This window comes from Sus scrofa, chromosome 15, assembly GCF_054392235.1.
Source record: "Sus scrofa isolate SSC_HxYL_T2T_F1_AM1 chromosome 15, Sscrofa_HxYL_maternal_Yorkshire_Landrace_v2.0, whole genome shotgun sequence".
In the NCBI taxonomy this organism is placed as follows: Eukaryota; Metazoa; Chordata; class Mammalia; order Artiodactyla; family Suidae; genus Sus; species Sus scrofa.
In genome coordinates, this window is record NC_139397.1 from 86,056,329 (window position 1) to 86,068,988 (window position 12,660).

The 12,660-nt window shown below is 34.9% G+C and overlaps 2 protein-coding genes across 41 annotated transcripts in view; both read right to left on the reverse strand.

Moving 5' to 3' along the window:
- TTC21B (tetratricopeptide repeat domain 21B) overlaps window positions 1-12,660 on the reverse strand; it is an 875,896-nt gene that overhangs the window by 161,418 nt on the left and 701,818 nt on the right. The window lies entirely within an intron of this gene.
- Window positions 1-12,660, reverse strand: part of SCN3A (sodium voltage-gated channel alpha subunit 3) — a 106,834-nt gene that overhangs the window by 80,389 nt on the left and 13,785 nt on the right. For 15 of the 40 annotated variants that reach the window (XM_084999315.1, XM_084999308.1, XM_084999302.1 and 12 more), the window contains exons 2-3: window positions 9,605-9,783; window positions 30-343 (exon numbers count right to left, since the gene is read on the reverse strand). In XM_084999315.1, the coding sequence (XP_084855441.1) occupies window positions 30-293 (264 nt within the window). In that variant the 5' untranslated portion in view covers window positions 294-343; window positions 9,605-9,783. Of the gene's footprint in view, window positions 1-29; window positions 344-9,586; window positions 9,784-12,660 lie in introns of all 40 variants that reach the window. The other 25 variants (XM_084999313.1, XM_084999318.1, XM_084999306.1 and 22 more) reach the window with 2 other exon arrangements.

Consider the following 12,660-nt stretch of genomic DNA (forward strand, 5'->3'; position numbering starts at 1 on the left):
CTTATTGGAAAGATGAAATCAACACTCACTTTCTTACTAATGTAGTACGGGTCCAGGTCCTCCAGTGGCTCTGAAACCATGCCTGGAGGGATGTCTCCATAAATAAATGGAAGGTTCTTCCCAGCTTCCAAATCACTGTTTGGCTTTGGCTTGTTGTCATCATCAGTGTCTTGTTCTCTCTTGGGCTTCTTGGCTTTCTCTTCTGCAGCACGTTTTTCAATGGTAGCGAGAGATTCTCTGGTAAAAAGGCGGAAGCTTTCAGGTCCTGGGGGTACCAGCAGTGCCTGTGCCATCTTTTCATCCTGCACATTTAATTACGTCTAGCTTCGTGCATAAGAATTGCCTGCAAAAAAAAAAAAATGCTAGAGAGTTAGGAAAGCAAGTGAATGAAAGGGATTAAGAAAATCAACCAAGATATTTAATATTTCTTCTAGCAATTTTTTTTCTTCTAGTAATTTTTTAAGTATAAACATTACGTGGTACTTTTCATGTTGCACTACAAATTTTAACTTAGGAACATCATTTAATCTAATTTTCAGTAAGCCAACTTTATATATCTATCAAAAGTCTATACTAAGACCTTTGAGCCAGAATATAGTATATTTTTGGTAAAGAGTAATAACAGGGATGCTTGCCAATAAGATTAATCAAGGACCCGTTATTTCTTTCCCTCCTCCTTTTATCACATCTTATTAACTCTCCAAATAAAGAAATCCTGGTGACAATGTTATGGTATATCCCTGACATCTAAAATTTCAGGATAGGGAAAGAAGTTCTGCCTATCTCAACCACTGTTTTGATTATCAGCATCACTGACCACTGGTTTCTACACAAGTTCTGGCCATCAGCAGTTGCCGAGAACTCAAAACTCTGTTTCCTTTTAGCTTTTCGCATTGGATCCTTTTGGGGCATCTTCTGAAGCAATATAGAATATATTTACTTCCTTTCCCAGTCTGCTGCTCTTAAGTCTTCTAAGACAATTTTCATTTATTTCTTGAATTTTCCATCTGTGGTAGTGTAGTAAAAGTATGGACAATGGAGCTAGACTCCCTCTGTTCTAAACCCTGGCTTTGCCACTGATGAGCTGCATGACTTTGCAAAATGTAACCCTTCAGTGCTTCAGTCTTCATCTATGGGGTTAATATAAGAACTGACCTTCCAGGTTATTGTAAGGAATAAATGAATTAATTTATATTAAATGCTTAGAACAGTTTCCAGAATTAGTAAGCACTATATTAGTGTCAACTATCATAATCTAATTACTTTCAATTCCTCCAGTCATTTCCTCTGTTGAGGTTTCAAGCATCCTCACAATTCAAGCATTTAAATAAGGTCTTGACTTGCTGGAACTACAACTGACTATGAAGTGTCAGGAATGGGCTTCAAAGTGCTGAGTTCAGGGGCACATTCACACATGCCTGTCACCTGGTTGGAAGGGGAAGGGAGACAAGGCAGACATAGGGAGTGGCCCTGATCAAATTTCCAGGGAAGGGAAGAAATTCTGTTTGCTGAAAATATGACAAAACTGTCAAAAATTCAGGAAATCAGCTACATACATTTTGAAACATAAAACAGTTATTTTATGTTGCATTGTGCCAAAAATCTCTTTTTAGAAATCAATATAGAAAATATAAGCAATAACAACAAAATATAATGAGTGTATCAGTCATCTTGCAGAACAGTCTACAACCATGGCATTAAAATAATCATCAAAGTTATCTGTGACATTTTTCCCTATCCCTAAACCACCCACCTGCCCCTGCCCTTGCCCTATACTTATTCGTCTCCATAGTAGCTTATCCCTAAATGGCCTTCTAATTCTTAACAGTTCATTTCATGGATATACCGAGCTTCCAGACAAGGAGAAACTCTAGATCTTATAGTAACATAAAAATGACTTAGGTTATTGTGTATTTTTTTTAGTGTATATCTGTGTTATTGGTTCCCTAGTCTGATCAATGGCAAAAAGTGTTTTAATAGCTGTGTTTTTTCATTGAATTCAAATTCATAATATTACATTGTTACTATATTTCCTGCTATTATGAAAGTATAGTCTAGATAAGTTAAATTATCAGACTTGCCAAAAAATTGTGCCATTTTCCCTACTAGTTCTAAAAAAGAACTGATTTGTGGTGGGACAGGCTCTTTTTTTATTTTCATCAAGTGATGAATCAGGTTTGGGAATTTATTCTGTTTTACTTAAAAATCAATCAACAATCTATTTTATGCTTTCTAAATTCATGGTAGATGGCAAAAAATAGAATGAATGGTTTCAACCATTTTATGTCAGTTCCAACTCTAGGCTGCTGCGGGATAATCACAGCTTTTATACTTTTCAGTGTGGAAAGAGTTTGTCCTTAACTGCAAGCCTTAAATACCCAGGATGTGTAATCCACCTGTCTCTCATCACCTGTCATGAATTGAATGGGTAAGATTCTTCCCAAATGCTAAATGAAAATGACACAGCATGAGAAAAATGTCTTTAAAAATTTCTGTGGAACGTGGTTGCTTTCCTAAGGGAGAAGAAAGGTTACTTTTGTATTTGAGCTTTTCCTTGAACTGATTTTGGTTTCTTTATTGACAACAGAATGAAAACCATGCAGGAGTTGGTATCAGAGATGTGGCTTAGTATTGAGTCTGTCACTAATAGTTTGTCATTTAACCTTCCTCAACCTCAGTGTCGTCAAAGTACTGTGTCATATGTGGCAACACTTGGTCATAAAGAAATATCTAATTATACTCATTTAATTGCAATCTCCTGATTCCTAACTTTTAAAGTCAAATTAGTTTAAACATACCTAATATAGAAATCTTTTAGTAATCTTTATAGATGACAGATTTCTGCAAGCTGACATGGAACAAGGTGCCATCATAAAGTCATGAAAATTATTTAAAAATAAATTTACCTTCATCTTCACTTATCAAGGGCTAGGATAAAAAAAAAAATGAGTGTTGTTCAAAAGGAATAAGTCTCTTTGAAATTCCATCGCTGCTGTCTCTAAATCCTGAGAAGACAGGCCAGCTCCAAACTCTCAGCTTTTTATCTGCAAGGGGAACTAGGGTTTGTTCAATATTCGGATAGGCTGACACATTAAAGATTATAGTGAACAGAGTTTCTCAGGGCTTCATCTATTGCATTGCTGTTTAGAAACCTCTCATAATTCTTTGGCAGTTTTATTTTAATCATTTTCCTCTTTTTTCTTGTTCTTTGTGAGCTTATTATACAGAGCTCTTACATAATTTTTTATTTCTATTAGACTTTAAAAAATTAATCCCTACTGATGCCTTGGTGTGGAATATATATTTTTAATGAATATATTGCATTATAATTTATTAAAACATATCTAATTTAACATACCAAATTTTCTCCAGAATTGTCCTTGCCAGGACAAAAAGAGGTAAAAGATCTGAGGAGATATCTCTTTGATTAAAAACTAAATTGTCTCTGTATATAAATATGTGTGAATAAAACAAATGCATCCTTCTGTTAACCAAGAAAGACTATGATTCAAAATATCCTATTATAGGGATGGACAACAGAATTTCAAACATAGAAGGAAACTTAGGATCATTTATTCAGAAGATATTTATTGAGGGACTATTATGTACCAACACTATGGTTGGACTAGGTATCCATTGTCTCTGCCCTTAAGGAACTGATAGTTCACTGGGAGAGAAAGATTTTTATAGAAATAATTATATATAGCTGGTTATTTTCTGAGGTCCATAAATGGGAGCAATTTATTCTGCCGACGGAGGGTATTGTTCAGGGAAATTTTCCTGATGAAGTGATATTGGGGTAGTATTTGACCAACTAGCTGTGATGGTGGTAAATGGGGGAGGGTTGGTAGGAAGACATATCATTATAGACTTGCTAGGGGTAGGCAGGGAGGCAGCATGTATGTTAATGCAGAAATAAAAGAGAACATGGATTGTTTGGAAGGAATCATAAGCAGTTCATTTTAGGTAGGCAGCAACCTGCCCAAAAGGAAGTGGTAAAAGAAAGGAATGGAAATTTAGGCAGATATAGATCACCAGAGGTCTCATTCAGCACACTAGGTAACCTTTGGGTGGGGACTGGCACAATTGTTTTGAAGATAGGAAAGATGGTGGCAGTATGAAGGGTAGACAGGTAGGGAAAGGTCCTCGAGCAATAGTTTTTAAAAATTTTAGTTTTAGGATCCTTTAATACTCTTAAAACTACAGATGACCTCAAAGAGCTTTTGCTTTAGGGGGACTTATCGCTCCATATTTACCATTAAAAATTAAAATAGAAAATTAAAAACATGTATTAATTAACTTCATAATAAGCACTTGTATGTTTACATATAAAACAGATTTTTAATGAAAATAATTATATTTTCCCAAATGAAAAGAATTAGTAAGAATAATGAACTTGTATTACATCTGGGCAAACCTCTTTATTGTCTGGCTTGATGGAATACAGTTAGAGTCTCACATCTGCTTCACAGTTCACTCCCTTGAAGAAATGTTGTTTTGGTTAAAGTACATGAAGAAAATTCTCACCTTTTTCGTCAATTGTGAATATTCTTCTTTGATACAAACTACAACTATACAAACTGTAGTTTCTTAAATGAGTTTCAATATGGAATCTGAAATCTTAGCAGGGAACTTTTGCTTGACCTTGCCCTTTGGATGGATTTTTGTACCATCGTGCATGGATCATTTGGAAAATATCAGCACCTTACTATGCATATTTTCAAAATTTGGACAAATTTTTATGGTATAACATTCAAAAGTCACAGTTGTTAATATCACCATTGATCTCTTGAGAAAATTCATAATGTATTGGAAGGCTGCCAGCTCCCAATGTCAGGTAAAAGTTTTCCAAAATCCCAATTTCCACTTGAAAACTCCAATTTTAACTTTGACAACAAATGCTGTCATTTGCTATTTCTGAAATGACAAGGTTTTTCCTTTGTTCATTTTTGAGAAAATATCTGCCAAATATCCAAGTCTGAATAACCATAGATTGTCAGTTCTTTCTTTCTAGTGAAAATGGTGTTCCATGAAAAAAAAAAGTGGTGTATTCAGCTCCTGACTGATGCAGTCAGACAAGTGCTTTTCTTTGAAACAACCAGAATGCAGCAGAGGTGTTTTATGTATTCTTCTCCTTTCATAATAGAGAATATTAAAAAATATGTGCTCTTTAGGGTCAAGATTTAATAAAATAAATAGTATTTACTGCTTCATCAAAGATGTACTTATGTGAACTGGCTTTTTTTTTTTCTTACTGAAAGTGATAGTGAAGAAAATAAAGACACTCCTCCTACAGTTTGATGCCACTACCTGGATTCCTATTCGGGCATTAGCAGTTTTATCCCCATGATTTAAGCATTATCAATTTAAATGTCAAAACAGTGAAAAAAGACAAACCATACCTTGGTATTGTTAAGAACATAGTTTAGACCTAACAGCCCCTCTGAAAGGGACTCAGGAATACCAACCACCCTTTGAGAAAAGCTTCTTTAGAAGAAAGTAGGTAGACACCAGTAGTCAAGGCAGAAGGCAAGAGAATTTGACAGTAGCTCTATTACTTTGGCATGGAGTTGACAATCAGAACTATATTAAAGCCCTGGCTCTGCTATGTTCTAGTAATGTGACCCTGAACAGTTTTTTTTTTTTAAACCTTTATAATCTTCAAGTTGTTTATCTACATAAAGTTAATATAGCAATGATAGCATATACTTCATAGAGTTAATATACCTTTAAATGAGGAAACTCATCTAGAGGTCAGCAAGTGCCTGGGAGAGAGCTGGCCATCAATAGTCAGGGAGAAAACAAACCATGTGCTCAAGGCATAATTAGGAGGGAGAAAACCAATGAGATTTTGTGATGACTTGATTTGAAGGTTAAAGAAGAGTTATAGGGTTAATTTCATTTTTCAGATTTCTGGTTTAAGCCACAAATTCCAACTAACCCAACTGAGAAATGGAGAAGGTTTGTAGGGCACAATAATAAATCCTGTTTGAGTTTTATTTAGTTTGAGATGCCTGTGAAACCATTGGATGTGTGATTAAAATATGGGCCTGAGACTCAAGAAAGCTGTCTGGGCTAGGAAAATGTTGATTAAGGAAATTACCAGTTGAAGAATATGCATTATATTATTCATGGAAAAATTGGAAAGACTGAAGTTCCCTTGTGGCACAGCAGGTTAAGGATCTGGCATTGTTACTACATTGGCTCAGGTCATTGCTGTGGTGTGGGTTCTATCCCTGCCCAGGAACTTCCACATGCTGTGGGAGTGGCCAAGAAAAGAAAGATGAAGAGGCAGGACTCTTGTGACTGACAATTTTTAAGGAGAGGGAACCAGAGGACATTAGACAATGAAATCAGAACAGTTATAAAGATGCCAACAGAGGAATTTCCAAGATGCTAATTAAAAGGCATGCATTGGGTTTGACAGTTAGTCCAACTTCCTGCCTTTAAAATAAATGAACAAGAGCAGGAAGCTAAGTAATCTTCACTGAAATGTCTATTGCCAAAAACAAATTATGCCTTGAGGCAAAACATTTTCCACACATTCTATTCTTGTCTGACTTTTCCCATTATTTTTAACATTTTAATCTTGAATTTTATTATTATGTGACTTTATAAAAGATCTCACTTATGTATAAATAACTACAGGAAAATAAATTTGTATAGCTTGGTTCAGTTTTCCAAATTCATATCTGTATGCTATGATACTAACATAAACTGCTGAAGATATATGAAACCAACAAATACAAAGAGTACAAAACTAATAATTGTTTTGTATTAGTTTGTATTGTTTTGTATTTCTTAGAATAGTTTAGAATAGAAGGTAAATTAAAATTTCCTAGAATTAGTTTGTCCTATTTTGTATTTCTTAGAATCTAAGAAAAATGGCATAGTAAATATTTGGGATATGCTTTTTTTTTTTTAATTAGACATATAACCTGTGAATTCTTGTCTTGCCTTATTTTCCAGAATAGAAGGCAGTTTGGTGAATTGTATTGGTCTATAACCTATTAGTATCAATAGTCCCTCTCTCTTTCTCTCTGGAGGGATTTTTATAATTATGTTACAGACAAAATGAATTAGTTTTGGTCTGTTCCCATGGAAACAAAATTATGTCAGAGGCTATAAATTTGCCATCTTCAAGCATGGAAAGTTGCTTTGTGTCATACAACTTGAGAGATCAGGGGAAAAAAAACATATCCAAATGTATTTTCTTGTTCTTAACGACAAGAAAGCAAGTTGCCAGGGAAAGGCTGGATCCATTACTGAGAAAAGGATTCTGTCTGTATTTTCTTGATATCAACAGAAGAGATTATTAAAGGAAAGGCATAATCTAAAAGATAAAATGGACCAATTAACTACTGTCCTATTGATGAAAGTTACTAATTTTTCACAAAAGAATTTTCATTTAGAGGTAATGATCATCCAGCATACTATATATCCTCAGGTAGCATGTGTGAACAAGAGCATATATACAAAAGCATACACACAGCCTTCAACACATTACAATAATAACCACAGGATACTCTCCAAGGCAAAATAAAATATTATTTTCCATGTTTTAAAAGTTTTTCATTATTTTTTGAAATAATACATCATTGGTGTGCTACCTAACCAGGTGGCTTTGAGGGTTAAATAGTAATAATAGATAAAACTGTTGAATAATACTATGTCTCAGAGACTCTGTCTTGTAACTTATGCATACCAACTAATTTAATTATCATAATAACCTTATGGGATTATTAGTATTATTATTCCCATTTTACCGATCAAAAAACCTAGGTGCAGGCAGTTTGGATAACTTGTCCAAGTAATAACTTAGAAAAGTAATAAGGAGCCAGGATTTGAACCTAGATAGTTCAGGAAATAGCATGGGTCCCAAGCCTGCAAAATGAGAAGAATTTGAGTTCATGTTTTCAGAAACGGAATTAGGATGAGTCAACTTACTTACTAGGAGGTTATTATGTTTAGAGCCCCCTGTTAGGAATGGGATGATGCAACCTAAGAAATACAGCAGTGTATCCTCACCTTTGTTTTAATGTAGAAGACAAAACAAACAGGAATGAACTAATAAAATTAAACCTCACATCTAATAGATACCTGCTAACATGTATGTTAAGCACTGTGTAGTTATTTGAAGGTAAATTAAAAGCATAGGCTAGCTTTCTCTTCTATGTAATGTACCTTTTACTCTTAGTGTGATGTCAAGGAATTCAGCATTACTATTGGTTTGGACAAATGTATTGAGAAAGTAACTCTATAGAATGGATATCACTATGCCATGGCCAAATACAAGAGAAATCTAGACTTTCTCTACCATCTTTCCCTATTAGGTAAATACATGATTATCTCATACACAGATATTTCTATTCATTTACTAATGATTTAATAAAATAATCTATTTTTGTCTTTCTCTACCTGGACGCAATGCCATGCCTCTGAAAAAAAAATAGCCGAGTATGAAAGCATATCTTCATCTCTGTCTTCAAAACAATTTTTATCTTGGAAATGATAATTACCTTCTAGGAGATGATGTCCCCTGTGACTTTGTCTTTATCAGATTGCTGTAAGCTCAAAGGGACACCTGCTAACTAATAATGACAATTGAGCCAACATTGTAACAGACAAATCAGCATCATTGTTTTTATCAGCTACTGAATTTTTTTCCACTCTGTGTTTGCAAACTAAAGTAAATTTTGTGTTCAGTGCCCCAATATCCATCCAACTTCGATACCTCTTTGAAGATTTTGCCAATCATTGGTTAAGGAGTAGGCATTTAGTTGAATTCTGGCCAATAAAAGTGAGGGTAAGTCTGCCAAGTGGATGTCTGTAAAAGATTTCTTCAGTCATAAGAGACTGAGGAGGAGACAGAATTCTCTGTCCCCTGGACATTATTACATCCGGGTATGATATATGGCACTACTGCAGTCACTTACGACCAGAAGGGATGCCATTGTGAGGGCAAAAAACACACACTGAGGGTGGCAGATCACAGAGATAGATCTGCCCCTGGGCTCTTGATGGATCATTCAGCTCTTGGACCCAAACAACCTCTGCACTGCTTGTTATGTTCAATAAACATCCTTCTTGACTTAGATAATTTTAGGCAGCTTTTTTAGTGAGTTGCAGCTGATACATCAAACAAACACTCTTCAGTAAGTTTAAAAACCTGGCCAGTTCAGAAACCAGTTTACTACCATACACTGACCACATATTTGGATGTCCTTTACCCTGAACAGACAGCTGAGCTATGGGTCCAATTACCAAATAAATATAATAAAATTCAAGTAAATACAATTTTGGGTAATTTACTAAATACATAGGATGACTGTCTCTCTTGAAAGAAAAAGAAATAAAAAGTTGGGTTAGTTTCTCTTTCTTACACCAATAGCCTTTGTCATCATTCCACTCTCTGAAGTCATCTCTGCCTCATTTCTAAGTGTTTGCCTCTTTGGAGGAACAAACTAGCAAGAAGGCAGGAAATCCTCTTTTGCATTTTTGTCCTGAAACAGCTGTTTTTATTAGCTAATAAAGATTTTAGTTTACTTTCCATGAACACAAATATACCTACTAGCTGTTTAGATACCTTAGGTAATCACAGCACCTTTTTTTCTGGAAAAGCTCCAGGCCACTTCTGGGAGTTATTTCATTTGTTCTTATACTATCCTTACAAGCGATTCTGTGTTTTTATTCCAGTAAGCTACTCTGCCACAAATTCTTGACAGGTATCTCATCCCTGATGAACTCTGATGTGGCTTGGCATCAGCTTTCTTGCTCCATGATCTGTATAGAAAGAGAACACAGGTGAAGTGAATCCAGCATCTTTGGCATATGGATTGATGCAAGTGCTCTAGTTCTGGGTCTGGGTTTTTGTATTTTTTTTAACGTATAGTCCTAGATCAAGAAAGCAGGATTGATGCAAAGCAGATTGTTTGACCCTTGTAAGCAGCATGCCCTTTTGTGCTCCAGGAAGGATGAGGCCAGGAACCACTGTCAGGATACTGGGGTGGGCATGGAGCTCACTTTTCTTCTTTGACAGCCTTGATTCAGTTACTTCTGCAGGCAGGCTACAGCTCCAGAGCATCTTCTGTTGTCCACTGCCTACTTCCTTCCCTTCTTCCCCTTCTTTACTTCCCCTTTGTTTCTTTTCTTCAAATACCACAAAGATTGAAGAGGTAGACTAGTGGAACATGTGGTACACATGTGGGTTATTATTCTAGTTCCTTTTCAGCTCCTTTTCCTCTCCACCTAAAACTCCATTTGATTGTCTAAGATAAAATCATTAATCCTTATTTGGTGGCTTCTAAGAATAAATTTTAGATAAGCAGAGGTGGGAAAAGTAGCATGTTAAACCAAGGCATAATATACAACAATCTGATGTCATATTCTTTCCAGATATAACCATTAGCAATGGCTAAAGCCAGTTAAACTGAGAATCATTTCAAAGGACAATATATGTAATTTTTAAATCAGCAAATAGTATTTAAAGAATATTTCAGTTCACTTATACAAAATTCATAAGTCAAACTGGTCTGGGTGCTCACTAATAAATCTCCTCTTACAATTTACTATGACAAAAAACCATTAAATGTCACCTTTTTATTTAATACATAGTCTTTTAAAATCTTTGTCTCTAGATGAAAACTCACTCCCAAGCTACCAGTCTTTTCTCTCATCTGTCATCAGAGTGATCTTTCTAAAACATATATATTACCCTTATTAAAATTTGTCAATGGCTATCAGTGACTTATAGTCACTTCAGCAAAGTCTGCAGGTACCTTTGTGATCTAGCCTCTGCCTCTCCTCTCTTACCTTTCACTTGATAGCAACACAGACCTGGCTCCGCCATCTGCTAATTGTGTGACCTTGAATGTTTTATCTAACAATCCAATTTTTAGTTTCCCATCTGTTAATGGGGATTGTAATACCCAGTGAAGTGGGTTTTGTTAGAATTTAATGATTTTATGCACACACACATGCATGCAAAGTCACTTGTACACTAGCTGGTATAAAGTATGTTTTCCATAAAAACTGGAGGTTTTAGTATTAGTAGAAGTAACAACACTTGCCGTAATAGTATTGTAGTTATTATTACTTTAATAATACCCACCAGACAGACCCATGCATCAGAGCCTGAAGTACTGAATTGTTAAATAAATTTATAGTCCTTAATAAATGACAGTTCCCTCTACTTTACAGCCACGTTTAATAAATGCTACTTCTTCTTTCCTTCACAGCACATAAGTAACTGGGTTTTAAATGTGTTTGTCTCCAACCTGACATATAATTGGCATGATGTTAAATAGCCAAATATCAATTTAGATATTCTAAATTATTTGCAGTCTTTTCTCTGGAAACATGGAGGAGGATGAGGTGGGGAGGGCTGAATATCAAAGAGGAATTAAGAAGTTAAGGAGGAACAGAAGAATAGAGTTTGAGAAAGCATATCAGAAGGTTCTGATTTGCTTGAGCTCTCTCTCTCCCTCCCACTTGTTGTGAAAAATCACTGATTCACAGATAAGAGAAAATATGTCTCCTGGCCTGGGATCCACATAAGAGAGATTTTTTTTCAGTATCAAATACACATGGGGCTGAGTAGTGATTTCTGCATATGGCTCCAATTTAGGCATCATACTTGCAGTTGTGATATGAGATCTTAAGTCTTAATAAGATCCTTATCTCATTAATCTTTCAAAGTAGACCATGACTTACAGATTAATCATGAAATAAAATTAGACTACTTGAATTAAGAAGAGAGTGAGGATTCTTTAAATCGGATCTGAAATTTAGTGAGCATAAGAATCACTTGGATTACCTTTTAAAGCTATAAATTTCTAGGTTAAATCTTTGGAGATTCTGAAAAAGTTGATCTGGAGCAAGGCCTAGGGAATCCGCATTTTAAATAAATTCCTTAAGTGTATTTGGTGGAGGTGGTACACGGATTACAATTTGAGAACATTATTCTGAAGGAAAAAGAGTTGAGATTACTATGACTAGATGAAGCGTTCTTTATACAATCCAGGCTGGAATTTAGCTAATGTTTCCAGTAGGTAAGAAAAAGTGGAAGTACACTGGGTCACATGTATTTGATTTTATTTTAGGAAATAAAAAACAATTCTTAAAAGCTGTTTATAAAAAGACAAATTTTCTCCAAAAGCTAAACTGAGGGAAGAAGTTTTTAAGTAACATGCTTAAACAGATGTCTTAAATTTAATTTCACAAAAGACCCATATAGGATTTAATCAAATAAGATTTTTACGTATGGCTAAAATTAGTTAAACTCAGTAAATTCCATTAAGATGGTGATGACATAAGATGATTCAGGAACTATACTTTCAGATTATTTTACAAGTATTAGACCTGGAGACTCCCCCCCAAAATGGATAGCCTGTTTTTGAAATTACCTTAATAGAATTTTAATGGTTTGGAAATTAAGAAGTTCTTCATACCACAAATGAGGAAGTAGTATTTCAAAGAGCATGACAGAATCTTTACCCTGAAAATAGGTGTCATCAGCTGAGAAACTTTGGATAAAGTTACTTTAATTTTATTTTCTTAACCATTTCTATTTTCACTGTTAATGTTATTAATCTTAATGCTAATACCAGCAATTGAATTTTCTATAGACAAGTTTGTTTATATTTCCTTTTATAATGTTTA